Source organism: Platalea leucorodia (genome assembly GCF_965183815.1).
Source record: "Platalea leucorodia genome assembly, chromosome: 3".
In the NCBI taxonomy this organism is placed as follows: Eukaryota; Metazoa; Chordata; class Aves; order Pelecaniformes; family Threskiornithidae; genus Platalea; species Platalea leucorodia.
In genome coordinates, this window is record NC_138825.1 from 95,832,213 (window position 1) to 95,854,362 (window position 22,150).

Consider the following 22,150-nt stretch of genomic DNA (forward strand, 5'->3'; position numbering starts at 1 on the left):
GGTGTCATCAGTAAACTTACTGAGGGTGCACTCAATCCCCTCCTCCAGATCATCAATGAAGATACTGAACAGGACCGGCCCCAACACTGAGCCCTGGGGAACATCACTCATGACCGGCCGCCAGCTGAATACAGAGTTTACCTTCCCAGAAGATTCTGAGTTAAATAACATCACAGGGGCAAGAGTCCACATAGCAAATAACTTTGTTAGTGTTTTTAGGCCAGCAACACCAAACCCCTTTACACAGCCTTGGATGTGAAATCATGGATGTCCTGAACTCTGAATTATCTATGGTTGCTCAGCTAGATTTCCCATATGTGCTGCTTCCCTATACTGAATAGTCCAGGCCATATTTTGTTTAGCATTGACTTGTGAGAAAAAAATCTTTCTCTGTATATGTATGTAAGAGGAAGACAGAGACAGAGGAACTGCATATCGTCTTATATGATTACTAGTGTGTATTTAAACTGTTGAGAAAATGAGTCCTTTCTCCCCAAAATATTTGCTTTTTCTAGATATGTCTAGGGAATATGTATTTTAAATTGGATCAAGGTAAACTCTAGGCTGAGCTCAACCACCTCAATACACTCTAGTGCCAGCTGCAGCAACGTTGGTTAGCCGAGCCCTCAAGCACCTGTAACTGCAGCTGGAAGCCAGGTAAGGTAGCACAGGGCATGCCACGTGGCACCAGCCCGCCCTGGCAGGCAAACGCAGAGCCCCCTGTCATCTCTGTGGCTAGTATAATGTAGGGAGTTCTGACTCAATTTTTATTTGCATATAATGCAATGCCAAATGTCTCATCAGTGCTCTACCAACATTTAAACCAGTGCATACAAGTTTGTACTCTCCTGCTGGGTTCAGTCTGACTTACACCATTTCAGAGACATTGAACAGCAAACTGTAAGTACATGCAGCATCTTGCTGATGGAAAACAAGCTCTGCTTTAATATGAAGCAGTCAAATCAGTAGGCAAATACACTGGGTTTCAACATGTTCTTGATATTTCTAAATATGAAATATATAGGGAAATAAAAATGTCTAGCACTTTCTGGGCAGGGCAGCATAAGCTCTAAATAAAGAGGCACTGAACATTGCTGCTCATACACTGAAAGCATATCTGTGACTGCTGTGTGGTACATAAACACCCAGCTTAATGTTAAACCTGAATCAACTGGGTTATTAATAACAGCACAACTGGGTCAACAGTGTATTCAGTGTAGACTGATTTATCATGTTTCCTGGGTAAGTTTGCAGCCTATCCTAAGCTTTCTGCAGTCGTAACTAGACCGCTATTAAACAGGAGTTAGGTGATATAAAGTTTATGCAAATAATCTCTGCACTATAGTTATTGAAATACCAAGGTGCTCTAGATTTGTATTATTTAGATCAATCAAGGAGAATGCTGAGGCTTATATCCAGATTCAGGGGCCTAAGCTTCCTGATTTTGTCTCAAAAATTAGAAATTTTGTAAAACATGCTCTGCTTGAGAGATGCCTACCATACTGGATGAAATCCTTAAAAAATGTGCAGTTTCTGTTTTATCTTTATCTAAAGGGAAAATAAACCCCTTTTAGATTAGAACTTGATACAAAACAAGAGAGAGAGGTTTTTGGTGCACTCAGAGGTGTGATGTTAGTAAGCTGTATAGCCAGGCTTGCCAGCTGCCTCTTTCTGCATCAGCCGCTTGATAAAGAGCCAGCTCTGATTGATTGATGTATTGCAATACTGAGTACTACATCCTCACTACTTCTAGGCACCTAAACCAGTTAATGGACTTGATACCAGGTTGGTAGCTAGTTCTTTTGTGTTTGTGTAAAGGTTTAGATGCTGAAGCATTAGATTAGAGAAGTCTGCACACTGCATGAGATGCTCACTCAAAGTAGGCAAAGTCAGGCTCCTTTTCATGGCTTAAGTAACTTATTATGGCCTGGAGAAAGGATTTACAGACTGAAACACTTTTCGGAAGGTTAGTCCTAAGGTTGGTCCTAAGTACTTTTCTCTCAGTATATGGATGACAATATCCTTCTACCAGTGCTCTGGATTCTTGTCTTTTTAATTCCTAAGCAGATTGGTGGTCATGTTTTCTTCCTCTCTAAGAGCTCTCCAGCTAGTAGGCTGCAGCATATTCAATTACGTACGGCAGGAACTAAAATTGTTTTGGAAACTTTTTTTCTAGAAATATGGCATCGGAAGATTTGAGATATCCTCCCATCCCCACCCCCCACAGCTATGCTGTAGATAAGGAGAGATTTTGAAGATCTGCTTTTGTTCTAAGCATGGAAAGGGGGATTTAGTCTTTCTATTCCCAATTGTTTAACTGTATTTTCAACATAAATCATGCTCTGTTCTTGATTTATAATATGAAACACGCTCAACTTTTTTATCTAAAATACTTCAGAATTTTTATCTTTAAAGTCTTTCTTGTTATACAGCAACAAGACCATGCACAAGATGTAATGATTCTAAATCAACATTTTCTTTGAGTGATGTGCATTGAAACTTAGCTTATTTTCCATTATTTGTCTTTCTGCAACAAGACGAAAATTCTTATAAAACAGAACAATTGTAATAGTATTCTGACAAGTCCAGTTTATATGGTACATTGTCACAAAAGAATACCTAAGAAGATGCAGAATGGCTAGACAAACCTACTAATATGCTTTAGAAACTCCTTGCAGGAGCTAGAACAACATACTATTAAAACTCCAAATACATATTCAATATGTGTGTTTTTAAAGAAAACTTTATAAATATGCAAATTTAAGATGAACAAATACAGAATAAAATGCACTAAGAAACTGATATGTAGACAAAGGTTTATTTACACCATACAACATTTTAAATATTTTATACACAGCTGCAGCAGAGAAAGCTACTCTGAGCTTTCCAGAGAAAACTGCAATAATAAAGATGTGAAATATATTATTCATATAAAAGTGAGATTATTACTTTATTGCATTTAAAGCAATGAAGAATGTAGCTCAACAGACATTCATTTAATGACAAAAACTTTGCTTTTATATTATAAAGTAAAAAGTGTAGTAATGGCCAAACAGACTGTTATAAACTTTAAAAACTGCATAAATATATACATTGTGCTTCATGGTGAAGTTTTTTGAAAACTAAACCAAATGAAGCTGTTACAACATGAATCGTTGCTTGAGGTTTATCTATAAAGATTACCTTACAAATCCATTCCACGGGTACTTACAACACACGATGGTAAGAATTGTACACCTGGTTCTCCACTAGCCGCACTAGTGGGAATATACTGTACGAAAAAAACCACTGACATTTGGCACAGGAAGAGCCTGACATAAAGTAGTCACAATGTTCAGACAGGAGCGTCAGGATTCCCAAAGTCTCTTTATTGTCAGTGCAATGAATTATTTTTGTTTTGTTTTTGTTTTGATCAGTTTGTTTTTGTTTTTGTTAAACTTCTGTTTGAAAGTCACCTTCTTGCACATCTAAAGGCAAGTTCAGACACTTCTCCCATTCTGCTGGTCTGAGTTCTAAAGCATCTTTTGCCTCTGTGTCTAATACGTTTATCGTTGTATAGTGTTGGTAGTCGCCTGTGGTTTTGAAACTGTCCCATGGAGCTTTGTTCGGTGCTGAGTTCTCCTGAAGACCAGAGAAGAAAGAAGAATTAAAACCAAGGATGAAATAATGTGTTTTCTGTTTATAAGGCTGATTGCTAATGTGCTCTCATGAGACAGAGAAGCCAGGGAGTGGAAATGACTTTGCAGGGAGCCAGGCTGGCGGGTGTTCAGCACCGTTGCGACTCTTTCTCTGTGAACAATCAACACTTTGGCAGGCTCCTCACCCGAGCTGCCAGCTAAGCCCCTTCTTGCACAAGAACCAATGTACATGAGGAATGGCCGAGTGATCCAGTACCAATAGCCATCTTTTTAATAGCAATTGTGTAGAAAAGTGGGAGAAGAGAAGGGAAGGTAATTGAGAAGAGCTTGCTGCCTGAAATACAGAGTGGTTTGAAACAGAGATTGCCAGCTGGATTTTAAATTGGGGCAGGTGCATGACGGAATGACGGAAACCTGGTCCTTGAAAATGCTGTGAGAGCTACCTTGCTTTACAGGCTGATGAGCTCATGTATATTAGGCTTAACAGGCTGAAAGCTGGTTATTTTCTACTGAATGAATTTTTTTTTTTGAATGCTAAGTTTTACAGGGTAATGGAGATTATGGACTAAGACCAATTTAATTAGTGATTTCTGCTGTAACATGTTGGGTGGGACTCTAGTTGCTAAAACCTAACATTTTCACACCATTTTAGATGCCTTTGGATTTTCTGCCTGATCTCCAACTATCTTTCATGAGAGATGGAGGTCTCCTTTGAGTCCTGTGTCATCACTGCCTGTACCATGCTGTAGTCTGACACCTGAGACTGTCTAAAATAGCCTGAGATGCCTATATTTAGGTACCTGGATCACTCTCTGACTGTCTTACAGATAGACCATTCCTCTAGGCAGCTTTTATTAGCAGACCTTTCAAAAACATAGCACTGATGCAAAACAGAGTAAACACAACTCTTCCACTGAGATTCCCTTTGAGATTTTGAATTAATTCAAGCTTTACGTGGACAGCAAATCTCAAATAGGGAGGCGGATGCAAACTTTACATGTCAGCATATCTCAGAAGGGAGAGTGAGCGAGAGCTGGGTGCAAAATAACACATATCACAGCTAAAGGTTCATCAAAGAATCAGGGCCAAATTTCTGCTGGATTAAGATGATGTAAATGATGTAAATCCATTGGCCTCACATCTGCTTAATACCTCTTCTTCATGTCTGAAAGCAGCTCTTCTGAAAAAGTTATAGAATACAATGATTCTAGCTCAGTTCCATTTAATATACAATTTTCACATTATAAAGTTATATATAAAATTATTACTAATCATAATATTACTGCTAACAAATATGTCACACTAAATTAGCTATTTTAATTAGGCAGAATCAACTATTTCCTTGCTCTCATTATCAGATGTAGTCAGGGTGTTATGCATGTGTGTATAAATTTGAATTATGATGATAGCAGCGTCAACTCAGGATGATTTAATTTTTGCTTTTCCCATGGTAAATATTTATAAGCCTATTAGGGAAAAGACAAGGCATTACAGAGACCCTGTGTGCTTTCTGGACCATCTCACATATAGGTGAATCTAGCTGAACTTGTTTGTAGTAACTAATTTAATATCTGCTCGCCTGGCTAGAGGAAAAGCCCTATTGGCCAAATTACATTAGTGAGCTGCTTTCTCTATATAAAGTCCTTTAGACTTGGTAGACACATACAGATCTGAAATGTGTTCCCTGCAGCTCAATTACTTGTCATCTATAATGATGTCAGTGAGTTATGGTCTAGTTGTAAAACCTAAAGAGTCTCATCATAGGTTAGATTATTGAAAATATTTTTTTTCTAATTCCTGAGGCTATCTAAAGGTAGCACAGAGTGAGGTCTTCTCGGAAATATACTGAATTCAAAGGACTCTTGTTTCATTGTTGTTGTTAAGGATCCATCATATTTTAAATATCTAAGAAGGAAAACTTACCATACTGCCTGATTTTGGTACATCCCGAAATCTGTCCAGCGTCTGAAATTTCTGATTTAACTCTTGAAACAATTCCATGTGCCTCTTTCTTGTATGCATGACCTTCTGCAAAACGGAACATAATTGCTTATATTTATAATTGAATCTGGGCTTTTTTAAGAGAAGCATTATTTTCCCCAACATAATAAAGTAAATTGAATTTGGCAGGGCCATCTTGTCCCTATAGACTCGACCAACGGAAGTGAATTGCACTGATCCTTCTCTCTGCTCTGTTTAGTGTTCTTCCCGTGTACAAGAGAGTGTTTTCACTCCACATTTATGGAGTTGCTGAAATTAAGGGACCCTTTTTTTGCGCTAACCTAGAAGTACTTTGAAAGTGATGGCAGTTTTGCAGAAGGATATTTCTCTTGCACATTAGGAATATTTTCTAGAATTTCTGTTTTCAGCATGGATGCTGATATTTTAATTTCTGTACAGTTTGTAATGGTCCCTATTGGAATAATTTTCATGAGAACACTGAATTCAGAAATTTTGGCCCAAAATGGAAAAGCCCCAAATGTTATATCTTTTTAATTAGACATCTTGTCATTCAGATCATCATAAAATGCAGTTGAAATGGCATTCACATTAAGAAAAGTAGGCACAGTTTTTCAATTTTGCTTGTGTTCTTATGTCATGGACTGAGCAATTGGAAACCACCCTCCCTCTAGCCCATGCACAGGGCACTTTTCCACAAAAACTAATTATATGGCACTCCTGTGCAGGAGGTGGGGACCCCAAACAGCCCCCACAGTTGGAGGAGCCCTCGGCCATGCCTTGGCAGCTACATGGAGAGTGAAGCCTGTTTTCAAGCATAGACTGTCAAGCATACCATCTGTGTTGTTTCCAAACAAGTTTGTGCTCAGGTATGGATTCAGACCGGTCTCTGGAGCAAAGCCAAAGGCTGTTTACTGTTCAACCACTCTCATGGTTCTGTGGTCTGGGTGGACAGGGGACAGAAGGGACTGAGATGCTTCACCTCAGTCCAACAGCAGATGGGCTCAGCTTGGCTTTTCTTAAGCTTTTGTAACTGCTTGAACTTGGGTTATAGCCAGGGCAGCAGCCAATAATGTTGACAGAAAAGGTGCAGAACACCAGCCTTTGTGCACATCCACTAATTGTCAAGCCTGATTTTCCCTGGCGTTGTATGTGACAAACCCTGCAAACTTACGTACGCAGTGTCTGAGTGTGACCCTTCCCAGGAAGTAATGCTTCTGCCAAGTCTGGGTTAGTACCTTTTAAAATGGAGTGGCAGTATCTGACCCTCAAATAATGCTTTACCAATACCAATTTTAAATTTTATCTTTCATTTGCATTCTGTGTTTATAAATTTCATGAAATGTGGCTGCTCTCTTGAGCATGCATTTCTACCGCTATGCTGTAATAACCATATCATCCTTAATACAGCTACACTGTAGCCTGAGAACTTGTTTCACTTCTGAGAACAGGAAATTGGCAACATTATTCACAAAAGAGACACAAGATACAGCAGACAATTAAAGACCTATTAACTTAACAAGAGTTGTGGGGTGAATAAGGGAAACAATTTTGCAGGATTTGGTGAAGAAGAACTTGCAAAATGTAATTTAGCTAGAGATAGATTATTTAAATTTATGAGGGGGGTTTCACTTAAATGACTTCCTAGGGATTCTTTTAAGCTATTGCTGTTATGGTAGACAAGGATATGTAGCAAATTTCATATACATAGAATTTAAAAAAGAAAGGTTTGCCTCAAAGATTATTATTGGCTGAAATAAGGAGACATGCTCATGGGAATAAAACAGATTTGGTGCGTTAAAATGCTGGCTCTAAAAGCAGGAAACAGCATATGACTGTGAAACAAGTATCTCCAGTTGGAAACTTTTTAATAAAAGGCCAGGAATATAGAGAATGCTACTTTCTGATATTTTTCTGTATTGTGTACCCAAGAATTTGTTAAATAGCAAATATGAATAATGCAAATGTCTTTCTCAGTTCATTACATTATTCCTGAGGAGAAGCAGGTGGGAGGAGAAATTAAACACTTGCAGTGGGAAGTCTGCCAGAAAAAAAGCTTTAAATTTTATTCTTACTAGCAGAATGACTGGTATGCACAGGTACCTATGGATCTTTTTGTTACTTTGTGTTTTCCTGGCTTCCATTCCATAATTCCTTCCCACTGACACCTGCCCCTCCCCACTGCTTATAAAGAACGATCTGAACTGAAGGTGCAGTAACTTAAATTTCCAATGTTAGCTCTTCTTTTCTAGACTTCTTTTAATTCCTTGTTAGAAAGCGCCACCTTATCCCCTTTCTAGAAAATATGCTCTGTTGGGTTATGCTTTCTCTTTTGTTAGAAAATAACCCACAAGGTATTTGTAAAGGTTTAATCTGTTTTCTGTATTAAATGGGCAATGTGGAAAACACAGCTTTATCAGTATTAGAAATACATAAGTTCTATCAATACAGAGCTGGAGATCTTGACCAATATATACTAGGATGATTGTAGCAGCATCAGGACCTGAACAGGATGAAAAATGAGCTTCTCATGCTACCCTTTGAAAGCACACATTCTTTAAGTGCAGCTGGGGATTTGTCCATTAATGCCGCATACCCTCCAGAAGCACCCAAGTTAGCCACCAGGCTACAGACACACATCTTCTTGTGGTCTTTCCTGCAGGCTCCGTAACTCTTGTGCCTCACACCCTAAAGGGGGTCAGACTGAACTGACACCCTTTCCACATTCCTACCCCCACTCATAAGTAACATCAAGTGTGTGTTTTCAAAGGACTAAGCCTTACTCTGATGAGCATCTACTCTCAGAAGAAGATTCAGGGTGTGGATGGCTATCGTCAAGATGGGAAGGACTTCAAACATAACTCTGTACCCAGCTCCATTTTTTAATTATGACAGGATTTTAGCCGAACTCTAGCTCAAGCACAATGATTCTCATGAAGATTTGTGGTCAATCTTATGAATAACTACTACTAATAATAATAATGTCATTCAATTTGCCTTGGAGATTTTCTATATTGTCACAGGTAAAAATGCTCTCTCTCAAATATTGTATGAAACAGCTAAGTAAAAAGAACAGATGGGGGAATGCCTTCCCAGCCCTATAATGGAAACATGCTGTGTTTTCAAGATGTTATAGGTATGATCAGTTGCCAGACATAGGAACGAGAAAGGATTTTTCCCTGCAGGCATATTTTTTTTCACCTTTGTCTTCGAGAGATGTCTTCAGGTTAGTAAGAGAATGATTTTAAACTTTTCTGTGAGTTTGTAATGTTATAATGAATAGCTGTTGCAGATGAAATTCTGAAAGAATGCAGCTCCAGCAATTAATGATCAATTTAGCATTATTGCTGCTGAAAGTCTACTGCTCTGTGGTAAAAAAAAAGAAGTCATTCTGGTGTTCACACTTGTCCTGTGTATCCTTGCCCTCCTTCATGGGTGGAGCACAAAAAGAACCAGAGATGATTTGAATCCTGGGGACCATGCTAATAAGGCACTTTTCTGAATTATTTGGCATAAATGCTATTACCAGAGTAGATCAAATGAATGCCTCATAAAAAGGGGAGAGTGGGGTGGATGGCTGGGGAAATCCAGGAGTCAGGCCCTCATATAGAATTTAAAGGTAATTGTGATCTTGAATCCTAAAATGCATGTTGACACATTGACACTGTTTCCCACAGCATTCTCCTGGAGAAACTGGCTGCTCATGGCTTGGACGGGTGTACACTTTGATGGGTAAAAAAGTGGCTGGATGGCCAGGCCCAAAGAGTGGTGGTGAATGGAGTCAAATCCAGTTGGCGGCCAGTCACAAGTGGTGTTCCCCAGGTCTCAGTGTTGGGGCCAGTTCTGTTCAATATCTTTATCGATGATCTGGAGGAGGGGATTGAGTGCACCCTCAGTAAGTTTGCAGATGACACCAAGCTGGGTGGAAGTGTTGATCTGCCTGAGGATAAGAAGGGTCTACAGAGGGATCTGGACAGGCTGGATTGATGGGCTGAGGCCAACTGTATGAGATTCAACAAGGCTCAGTGCCAGGTCCCGCACTTGGGTCACAACAACCCCATGCAACGCTACAGACTTGGGGAGGAATGGCTGGAGAGCTGCCTGGCAGAAAAGGACCTGGGGGTGTTGGTTGACAGACGCCTGAACATGAGCCAGCAGTGTGCCCAGGTGGCCAAGAAGGCCAACAGCATCCTGGCTTGTATCAGGAACAGTGTGGCCAGCAGGACCAGAGAAGTGATCATGCCCCTGTATTCAGCACTGGTGAGGCTGCACCTCGAGTACTGTGTTCAGTTTTGGGCCCCTCACTACAAGAAAGACATCGAGGTGCTGGAGCGTGTCCAAAGAAGGGCAATGAAGCTGATGAAGGATCTAGAGCACAATCCTTATGAGTAGCAGCTGAGGGAGCTGGGGTTGTTTAGCCTAGAGAAAAGGAGGCTGAGGGGAGACCTTATCGCTCTCTACAACTATGTGAAGGGAGGTTGTAGTGAGGTGCGTGATGGTCTCTTCTCCCAAGTGACAAGCAATAGGACAAGAGGAAATGGGCTCAAGTTGCACCAGGGGAGGTTTAGATTGGATATTAGGAAAAATTTCAAGCATTGGAATTGTCAAGCATTGGAAGAGGCTGCCCAGGGGAGTGGTTAAGTCCCCATCCCTGGAGGTATTTAAAAGACAGGTAGATGTGGTGCTTAGGGACAAGGTTTAGTGGTGGACTTGGCAGTGCTAGGTTAGCAGTTGGACTTGATGATCTTAAAGGTCTTTTCCAACCTTAACGGTTCTGTGATTCTATGATTCTATGTCAATAATGCTGTTTAACTCTCCTGTATGTTTTTGTAAGTGTCAGCGCACACCTATTATAAAGTCCTCCTGGGAATTTCCACAGCATCTGTATTTCTGTTCAACATAATTAGAATGAATTTTATTTGATCTGACAGATAAGTATTAGTGCTGAGCCTTCATGAAAAAGCTACCTGTCCAGCTTTGGGGAAAATCAGAGCATAATGCCTGGGGTTGGAGAGCACTAAGCTGAGGTTACCACAGCCAGCAGCAGCAAGGATCCAAAATGCCCAGACCTATGAATTTTGGTCATGTTTTAGATATCGGACTGAACGAACGAGTCTAAACTAATCCTTGGTAATAGCAAGAAAAGAGCTGTAAAGCATGTTGACTGTTCATTCTAGCATACTTCAAAGTTCAACTAGATTAGTCAGTGTTTTGCAAAATCTTATAGTGGACAGTATATTATGTAGCAGAAATATTTTCTGCCTACAGACTAAACACAGTATGTTACAGTCTGTCTTCTTTTTTCTACATAAAGAGATAATTTAAAAATGTAATGGTAAGCTATTTAAAAAGGGAAAGCAAGATACACGTGGCCCAGTTCTTGAGAGCCTTCTCTCTAATCAACTTAAGATCTATGATAAGGGCTGGCCAGCTTGGAATACATCGTTTTCTCTCTCGCTTTCCTTCGACTGGAGACATAAGTTTTCTATAACACTACCTAGCACAGTCACAGGACTTTTATTATTTATAGTCCACTGCTCTTACAACTACACATGCATTTCTACAATTGGAGATAACAAGGACAGAGAATACTTTATGGTGTTGAGTACAGTCATAGTCTGCCTATCTTCACATGACATAGCAGCTAGTGTTGAGTTTCATCCGTGGCCCTCAGAAAAAAATTGCTTTTCTTGTGTTTCTTCGTTCTTACTTTCAATTGTCTATATTAAGGTGCATTGCATTGCAGCCCACTAGCACAGTCTTTTTTTTTTTTGCTTTTAAACTCTGAAACTGTGACTCTACAGTAGTAAGTCAAACATGTCTGAGACCATTCTCTGGCACCACCTAGCATGGAATGTTCTCCATGAATGCTACTAAATTCTCTTAGTCTCCAAAATAAGAAGTCCGCAACCAAATTGCCTGTTGTGAATGGTACCTAGGTTGTGCTGGTTCCCTGAGGACATTTCAGGAACTGTTTGGAGAGACAAGGGTGGTCCAAACTAAGTGAAGGTCATTCTAAAAATTCATCCATATAAAAATTGGCATTTTGGCACCCAGGAATATTCCCCCAAATGTCTAATTTAGTAAGACAGGCATAGCCTGAGGGTTTGTCTTGTATGGATATAGAAAGACATGTGTGAGAGGTTGAGGGTGTAGAGACTACTGGGAGAGTGTTAAAAGGAAAAAGATGGAGGGAGCCAAGCTTGACACAGTTTTGTCCATACTGCATATTTAGCATTTGTTACCCTGAGAACCACATCCATAGCATTTGTTATCCTCAGAACTGTGGAAGGATTTTGTCTCAGAGAGTGCCAGCTGGCACTGGTCACAGATAAAGCAGAGAAAGTGTTAAACATTTAAGTAGTATGGCCAATCACTGTAGCTTGACCTCACCTCCAGGCTCTATTCTATTTTGCAGTCAAGCTGCTTTAAAGTATCAGAATAGCAGTGGTTTGGCCACACAACACTATCTCAATTCCCTTCATCAGTATGCCTTGCTGAGCGAAGGAGCCTGGGTGGCTCTTTGAACATTTTATTGCTTTTTTATTTTGCTGTACCTCAGGCAGACAGACACACTATGTGTAAGAACACAGGAAAGCCCACAGGCTTAATCAGAGGAATCATAAAACAGGGATGTGCGATGGGGTTAGTAGGAGTCAGTACTTCTAAAACACAGCAGCAACTGGCACAGTATCATTGCCGCTCTCACTTCTTCAGCAGTCACTCCTAATGGCCCCATCCTTCCCTTCTTTCAAACAAATATCTTTTCCTGCATTATAATCATACTTCTAAAAATATTAGGCCATGGAGCAACAATGCTGCAAACTAGACAAGAAAAAGGTGTAAGCGTCTTAAATACATTATGTGAGTCAAAAGAAAATATGTAATGGGAGGCCTGATTCTTGACGGCAGAATCTGTACAGCATTGTTGGTGTTTATTTGGTGTTGGATTATGCTCTCCTGAGTGGTAAGAAGAATGTTTTAGTGTCTGTTGCCGCAGAGAATGTTCTCATTGTGAATGGCATGATATTTCTACCTTTCAATAAAGAACAGTAAAATCCAGAATTCTTTATATCATTGTAATTATAAAACTTCTGTTCATATTGCTTGCATTTAATTTTAGGATTGCTTGCTCATCAGAATTTTGTTGTTGATTCATGTCTGTCTTCTTTCTTTCTAGGCATTTATCCTAAAACGTATTTAGGATAATATTTTCATTTTATTTTCCTTAAACTTACTATGAATCTTTGTCTGGTGCTTTATTTGAGATGTTACATGACTGCTTAAGGTAGCTATAGTCTCTGGGGGAAAACGACATAAGAGATTAAGGTGTGATGTTAAACTACAGGAAACCACAATCGGACACAGAAGGTCAGCATTTCAGCAAAAGCAGGTCACTGAAGCAAACCCTTGTCTCATTGCAAGGCTTTTATGACCACTGCTATAGCTGCATTTTGCTAGTTCTGCCTCTTTCTTTTCTACGGACTAGAATCTGAAATCCGAAAGTACACATGCTGTGCTTACAGCACAATTAATAAAAAATGCTTTTGTTTGCACATGCAAACAGAGAAGGTGATTTTAAAAGTTATGGTTGATATATACTGATCACTGGATGTTAAAGTTTAGCCCGAGATCTGTAGGTTCCATGCAAATACTATGATTGTTCAACTTCTCTGGAGACACACATAATGAATTATATCAAACTATTAATGTGCATGAACAGACAACCTATGCAAAAACCCCAAATCCATAAATTAATAGCATCCCCTTGAAAACTAACTAAAAGTGCTGTATTGCCTCCAGTAGAGAGTAGAGAAAAAACTCTCAAATAAACAAAACTCTAAGAGACTTAATCATCCTGACTGAGAGAGAACAAAATAGTAATTAACTAACACAACCAAACCTTCTCATTCAACGGTGTCTTGGTCTGAAATTGTGGATATCCAACCTAAAGAACCTTACATGAACTTGATTTTTTATATAGCATGTGATCCATAAGCTGTGGTAACTGCAGCACTTCATCATTCAAATCTTGACACATTCATAATCACTATTTGGATGTGAAACTCATATGCTGGTAAATTAGTATTGAAGAAAGAGAGAACAAATGATTGAGAATCTCTTGAACAAAGCAACCTTCTGCAACAATGTGGCCTGTCCTACAGAAGTGTCACACTTTCTCAATAGATAGGTAGCCAGCAAAACAAAAACAAACAAACAAAAAAAAGAAAAATAGATGAAAATGAGGAGGCAGAGAATTTGAAAACTGAAACCATGATGGTTAATATTGCAATATGACAGTTTGATCTCAGAATATTTCACAAACAAGTTGCACCAAAGTAGTTTTAATGAATTGCTCATCATGTTCTGTACAGTACCAATTGAACAACCCTATGACATCTACTATGTCAGAAGGCTAAAATCTACTAAATGAACACTTCACATTTACTTTTAGGAAAATTAATAATCAGGAATAATTCAGTAAAACTTACTTCAAAGTCAAGGTCCGAATAACGTGATTTTCTTCTCTATTAAGCAGTAAAAAAGAAAGAAAAAAGAGGTTGTATTAACAAGGGGACTATTCACCAAATCATATTAATGAGTCTAAATAACATTCTTGTTTTCCTATCTGATATATATTAGGTATTCTGTGAGAGGTTGTAGATTTTATCTTGATAATTTAAGATTAATGCATGACTTTGCATACAGTTTATTAGACCAGTATCATATTCTTTTCTCAGAAATAAACCAGACTTTATTTCACCGGGATGCATAATGTGCATGTTATTTGCATGCAATTGAACCTGTTGGTGTATAAAACATATCTATTTCTATACTTTCTGTGGTATTTCCAAATTATCATCATATTTATGCTTTTTACACAGCTATCTATATGTATCTATGATTTAGATTTGTATAGGTATATAGAATTGTTTCTTTCCTACGTCAGGCTTACATTGGTACAACTCCATTGATTTTAATGGAATAACTGATAGCAAAATCAAGCCGAAGCCATCTGTACTTTCCATAGCTTCAGCTTGCTTGTTTGCAATGACAATCTGGATGGAGAAAGCAATGATTTTGTTTTACACTTATGACAAATCTGATTCAAAGCATCTGATATAAAGTAAGAATGATTTACTAGTGAAGTAAGCACTTGTATACAATGCAACAGAATATGATTGCTTAGATATATCACAAATAATTTAGCACAGAATTTTTTACAGATTCTAAAAGAAACCAATTATAAAGTCAAATTCTATCAGAAAGAAGCAGAAATATTATAAAGAAGAGAGAAAAATATCTTTTTTCTCCTAAGATTGGCAATTGAATAGCTTGCAATAGATTAAAGAGATGTAGAAACAGTGGTTGGAAGAGCTGAAAAAAACAGTGCAAAGAACATGTGAATGGAAAGAAAAGATACATTCCCTTTCAGGGAGGAGAGTTAAAAGAAGGGAAAAGGACCCAAGAAAAGAAAAAGTCTTGCTGCTACAATTAAACCGTAATTTTCGTGCTAGGATAGGATGGCTTTAAGTCATGGTGAATGAACCTTTTCGAATTGCGCCTAATTTCTGCAGTGAGATACAAATCAAACCCATTAAGTCAAGATGAATAATGTTACTGACTTCATTAGGCTTTGATTTTATTTAGTTTAACAAACATGCAGGTTTTAGTAAGCTCTTTTATCTTCTTGCAATTGAAAGAAATAATTTTACAAGTCTTTCTAGTTTAGAAAGTGGAAAATGTTTGGTCTCTGAGCTCTTGATAATACCACTTTGTGACATATTGTCTGGTTTTGTAGTAAAATTTTGATGCTCCAATCCACAATAATATGAAGATCGCTGTAACACTGTCAACACTCTAATGCCTAAAGAGCTAGGAGGCAGTATAAAAAGAACAGTCTATAATGCAATTAAAGAACCAATAACAACAAGCTTTGAAGATGCTGTCTTTAATCAGCATGGCTTGATTTAACTTAGCACACTTTAAAAAGAGTATTGAAAAAAATTAAACAATTCTGCAAAAATAAGTATAATGAAAACATGGAAACAACAAAGGTCTTGGAGGTAAGAAAAATATGAGGACATTATGCTCAAATTCTTAAAGTTGCTAAGTTCTCACTTCTCACTCATATTAAGGAGGCCATAGTACAAGTGCACTTTTGACATAGGCCTTCAACCTTCCACAGTAAATCAGAACCTAAAGAAATCTATGTATTTCTAAGGAGGAAGGATCTATTTTTAAGGTGCAATTAGAGCACATCTACCACTGTAAAGGCTCTGTGGTTACAAAAGAAGAAACACGTACAGCAGATAATGAGGTGAAGCTTACAGGAGTAGCTTTGGAAAATGCTTGAAAAATCTACTTTTAAGTTACAGTTCAGTAATAAACCTGGTATCATTGAACTGTCTGAGAACCCTAAGTGAAAACATGGAAAATTTAGGAAGAAATGTATAGTTTGCTATATTTATAAAAGTGAAGCATTTATATTTCGCCTTAAGTCTGCTTGACCACAGTGGGAATATTCCTGGCATAGCTGGATTATTAGATTTTGCAGCCAGACAACTCTATCACTGTTTACATGGTAAAAAGATGTATCTAACAGACTGCAACATATTTAACTGTGCTATTGTCAGAAAGAGGGAACTATTGCAATTTTACTGTTAGATCATACCAGTTATGACCAAACAGGTCATACCACAGGTTTTTCTCAGTGAGGATTTTTCTAGGGCTTAACAAGAATCTCTCACAAACACATTTATTTTAAAATTATAGTAAAGAACATCTGTTCTGTGCTTGTGCTTCACTTTTTTCCATGGCTGCATACAGTGAAATACAGCACAAGTGCTGTCAGAGCCTGTTCTAAGACATAAAAAGTATATAACTGCCACAGGTCTGAACAGTAGCAGCAAAGTTCTGTGAGCTTCTGAAAAACAAAGGGTGCTGGTTATGAATGTGATCCTGCACCACTGAAAGTCATCTGCAATATTGTCACTGACACCACTAAGTACATGATCAGGTCCTCCTGACTACTACATCATTGCCTTGAAATGACTGCAGTGTTATTTTTTTGAGAGCAGGAACATATTCAGAAGCATGAAGTCACTGGGGATCTTGATTTATGAGGACGGAAGTTCTCCTTCGGTCCCAGTTGGAAGCTGTCATTTTACTAAATTCTTCTCCTAGTTTCTGTATCATATGCAACAAGCTTAAAACATGCAAATCAACACTTTAATTGTGATTGTATATATACTTTTTTTCTTAAGTGAAGTTTACTTCACTTTTGGCTGAGAAAAATGGGGTTTTCCACACTTATCTAAATGCTTTCAGAAATCAACCATCCAGCTCATTCTACAATTTAAATTAATGAAAGCCAGCAGCTGAGTGAAGTGGAGTAAGAGAAAAAAAAATCTCTTGCATCAAATGAGCTGCTGAACTGGTCACACCAGTATATTTCTTTTCAAAAAGCTGTTCCTTTTACCCACTTGCAAAACTGAGAATTATTTTAGCCAAGAAAAATATTAGACTGGAAGCTGGTGGTTTTTTCAAGGATCAGTTGGAGATCTGCTTGAGTGTTAATGTTAGTAGAATATAAATAACAAATGACTGTACAGGATAATATCTATGGTTTGCCTCATATAGTATTTTGTATTTGATGAGGTTCTGCAGTGATGCTTCAGGAATGATATAGAGAAGGGCAAGTATAAAGTGACGTTTCTGTTGCAATACCCTCCCTAGTTCTTCAGTAGTTTAGGAATTTCCTTAGGAGGAGCTTAGTCTGTTGAACTTAATAACACTTTTTTACATTATTCCATTAGTCTAATCATGTTTTAGAATTATTCCTAATTTTGACATCCAAAATGTGCTGAGGTAGTGAATTCCACAATATAAATATACATAATGTGACACAGGAGATCATGTTGTTTATCCTTTTGTCATTTCATTTGATGTTCCTGTTTTTTATGTTATAGGAAATACGAATAATTGTTCCTTATTCACTACACAGTCATCTGTTCTCCAAGCTGAAGAGTCCTAATGCTGAAGACCTGCAAGGGTAACTAATAAAGGGACTGCCTAAAAAGCTGAAGACACATGCAATTACTCAGTGTCGAGGAGTTAGCTGGGATAATTCTGAAAAAAACTGAGGGGTATGGGTAACTAGTGAACTGCAATCCATGCACAGTTACAAATGCTACAAAAAAAAAAGAGGTCAAGTCTCCATTTAAACGGGAAAGGGTGTGAATATTCCTTTCTAAACAACTCCTGCGAGTTGCACTGACAGAAGCCAAATCATGCCTATAAACTGGGGAAATTCCAGAGAAGAGCAGCAAAAAGTACTTTAAGGAGTTAATAACACTAGATCAAGAGGAAAGGATAAAAGAGTGATACAGCTTCTTTAAACTTTGGCTCTGGAAGAGGCAAACACAGAAGATTGTTCAGAAACTTTAGAAGGATATAAACACTGATAAACAAAGCTGGTGTGAGAAAAATCTGAGAAGCTGTAATTCAGAAAAAAATAGAAAAAAATAAAAGAATTTTCAGAGATGCTGTTGGGAATAAAGAAAGTTTATGTAACTGTGAAATAATCTGCTAAAGGAAACAGTGGAAGCCCTTCAGTCTAGTCTTGAAAGTGAAGTTTGATTATGCATTAGAGAAATACACTGTAGAAAATGTTCTTGCATTGACAGAAGAGATGACCTGACAAGGTTTTTTCCATCTCTGATTTCGACAGCTCTTTCATCTTAATTGATAAAATCCATTTTACAGCACCCCTGCCCCCCCACCCCCCGCCCTGCTTCATGCCAGGACCAAAGTGAAACTCTGTGAAAAGAGGTTTCCAGTAGCAATTTATTTTAAATCAATTTTACTTTGTGGTAATCATGTACAGCTTCTCTATGTAATTCCAGAGCAACTTTAAACTCTGCTCACTGAGGGACAAAAATAGAATACTGAGGAATAATTTCCATACACCAGCACACACTAATCCGCTGGCACCAGGAAAGAGCTGCTCTCACTAAATGACTAATAAAATCCCTCTCCATCTCTGTAAAATGACAAATGCCTGGTTTTCTCCTTATTCTAGTCTGCATTACACCACTACCTGATTAATTACATGAGATACTCCTGAAGATATATTGCATTGTGCAAAGTATAATTGAAACCAGAGATACCATATTATAGAGATACCATATTATAGTGAGGGCTATAACCATGCTTCCATTAATATAAAGCCTTATTATCAGCAGTTTATAATTCACTCTGAGATTAGATTTGACATACAAGATCTTAGGCTGGGAAGGATTTTTTCCCTGAACAAAATTAAAGGAAAATCTTTTTTGGCCCTCAGAGATATGAAAGTGGAATGGGGATAGACAGTTTTGATTTAAAATGCCTCTTGTGTGTATATAACTGAACTCCCCTGAACTTCCCCCCCCCACCCCCCCAGTTTCTGAATAGAAGATTATGTTGGCTATTAGTTCATAACATAAACTAGATGTAAAGCGAGTAAATTTTCATGAAAAACTGGATTAGCTCTTTAATGTGGGAATTTTAAGTGTTTAAAATATGCTAGCAAATTTAGCACATCAACACACAGCACAAACATAACTTCAGAGATCTCAGTTTAAAACTGTTCTGGCAAATTATTCTGGTTTGCTGATCCCCTTTTTTATAGGGTAACCTGCATATGTATTTACTCAATCAACCAAAACCACTTCTTTTGTGTTTCTGAAGGCTTTGGGTGGAAATGTAGCATTTCTTAAACAGACAAGCAATTGAAAATATGTTTCTTAAGGATCATATGTATTTAAGATAGCTGCTTATACTATAAAGTCTGAAATATACGCTACACTTCATAATACTGACTAAAATTTCGGTTCTTTACATCTTCAGTTACTAGAATCAGCTGTGCCTGATTCTACCCCCACGCCTGTATGGTAACCTAAAAATAAGCTGCATCCATTTCTGAAGTCAGAGGAATCTGAGACCTACTCACTCAAGTGAAAGAAAGAGAGGGTTGTTATAGGGCTAGACTTCATTTCACTGAGAGTCACAAAATTGGCAAGAACTGTCTCCACAGATTACTGAAGAATGAAATGAGGAATGGGAGGGAGGGAAATCTGAGCAACAGAATGCCTGAAAATAAAAGCAATGTGGAAACATGATAAAGAGGAAATTCCTGTGGTGCTTGTCTCTCTATTTTTGTTCTCTCTCTCTCTCTCTCTCTGTTTTACTTCTCATATCATAAATCAAAATGACTTCACACCATTTTGCTTTTGTTCTGCCTGATGCTCTGGTACTTTATTGACAAGATTAACTGTTTTAACTGTGTATTTCTTCTCTTCTTTCTTGTTCTTAGTCCTTTCCTGATGCTTTTATTTCATTCTTCCTAACACTTTCATTTTAAGCTTCTTCTCCATTTCTGCCATCTTTCTTTTCCTTTTTTTCAGCATGTCTCTCTCTCTTTTCTCTCCTCTTTATCCATACCTTTACTTTTAGTTTTCACTTCACTATCTTTAATGGATCCCTTTATTTTCTCAGCTGTAACAGTTTTTTCTTCCTATAGTCCCACATCAGCGATTTGACCAAGGAGCTCTGGAGTTGACTTTCTTTGAATGTATTATGAGCTCTCATGAATGCATACAGAAGGATTATTTTGGTCACATAATCAACTTCCCATCTAAGGGCTTTATGTCTTTCTCCACATAAAGATCTCATTGCAGAAACTGAGACAGAAAAAGAAAGAAGGAAGATGTAAGACTGGAAAGAGAATTCCAGTCCTTTACATGACAAACAGTTTGGGAAGCCCTTTTCTTCCTGTTCTTATAAAGCAGATGATCTTTTTTCCCTTTAATAAATGTTTCTATTGCCTGTCTTTGCATGCCCTTCCTCTTATAATAGTTAAAAGTCTTTGTCTCTTTCAGCTCTTTTCAATTTCTGCTCACACTACACTAACCATAGTTCCCTTGAAAGAACCCATCATTCTGCTCCCACAAAGGTAACGATGCAAGTCTTCTCGCATAGTCAGGCAGCGGGTATCTACTCCCTCTTGCATTTATTTTGCACAATAAAAAGAAAAGAATTACTTATCTTGGAGATATGTTGCACAGATCAGCTTCTTCCTCTGCATTTAAACCTCCTCACCTTTCCTTGTATCTAACTGGCTGGGAATGCACTGCTTCACTTCAAAGTAATTTCATTTTAATGAGCACACCACTCTGAGTGTACATTTTCAAAACAAAAACCATTCCAAAAGACTGTATCGAGAATGCTTTCTTCATTAAAATCAAAACACTTTGAACTGAAGGAGCACACTCCAAGCCGCTTTGATGCCAAGGTAGCAAAGCCAGTTTTAATCCATGCATATAAGGGATGTGCAGGAGATTAGCCAGATGTTCAAATACTTCTCCTAAGAAACTCCATGATGTACTAATATGCCTGCCTGTGCTTATGATCTCATGAGTACTGTTGGGTACATACCAAATAAAATAAAAAATCACTGACTCGCACACTGGGAATCTGCAGATCCCTAAATTTATACTTATTTGGGCAATACTTGCATGTAAATATTATGGTGTTTGCAGACTATCTTTTGAAAGCCGAAATTCTTCCATATATAATAAAGCATTTGATTGTTCCCAACTACACATTTTCTTGAGAAAAAATATGTATATATAGAAACCAGAAGAAAGTTTGTGACACACTGTAGGATTCGTCTGACTAAATTTAGGACATCAACATTTTTGATGTTGACAACTGAACTACTCATTCTGGCTTCCTCTATGGCACCTGAAGAGAGACACTTGCACGGAGGGCATGTGACTTACTTTATCCTGGAGCAGATGCCTAAAAGTGGCCTAAAAGTGCCTACTTCTTTCCATTGACTCTAAAGGGGAACCAAATGTGAAAAACTCTTTCCATATCAGAAGGGGAATGCCTACATTTAGATATCTAATGGTAGGGGTGATGGATTCTCCCTGCAGGGTTAAAAGTCAGGACATACGTACTTGTGCTGATACTATAGTTGTGTTCGAAAACATCCATCTCCAATGATCATAATGAATACAAAGTCTAAATAAAAGAGAATGCAAAAAAAAGATCTGACATTTTAGCCTTCACTTTTAATAGCTTTGTTTTTTTGGCTGTTTATTTCTCTATACACTTTTTAATTATTTGAATAGACACATATTGTTCTAAGTGCTGATCATCTCTTGGAATGCGCAAAATACAAAAAATAATTGATTTCATGAACTTAGGAATGTAAAGATGTTACTCAAAAGTTAATTTTCCAAATGTATTGAATTCTTTGAATGATAATGCATCTGTTTCTGCAAACTGGTTCCTTGAAACACAATACTGCAGTGTTTCACTAGTAAGATGCAAGTGAAATTTAAAAGAAATAATTTTATTTTACTGAGGGTTTATATTTTCCAAAGTGTCCTCTAATTCTGCTGGTTCAGTTTTATGGCCACAAAGACAAGCACCTACCATAAAATGAGTGGACAAATAAGAACTATTGTATGTACATCAATATATTGTATTTTATTGGGTGT

At 37.8% G+C, this 22,150-nt stretch overlaps 1 protein-coding gene across 1 annotated transcript in view; it reads right to left on the bottom strand.

Moving 5' to 3' along the window:
* Positions 1–3,432: 3,432 nt before the first annotated feature.
* ADGRB3 (adhesion G protein-coupled receptor B3) overlaps positions 3,433–22,150 on the bottom strand; it is a gene marked incomplete at both ends in the record, with an annotated part of 462,480 nt that continues 443,762 nt past the window's right edge. The window contains 3 exons of the mRNA XM_082307720.1: positions 3,433–3,621; positions 5,562–5,666; positions 14,090–14,125. Of these exons, the coding sequence (XP_082163846.1) occupies positions 3,433–3,621; positions 5,562–5,666; positions 14,090–14,125 (330 nt within the window). The remainder of the gene's footprint in view (positions 3,622–5,561; positions 5,667–14,089; positions 14,126–22,150) is intronic.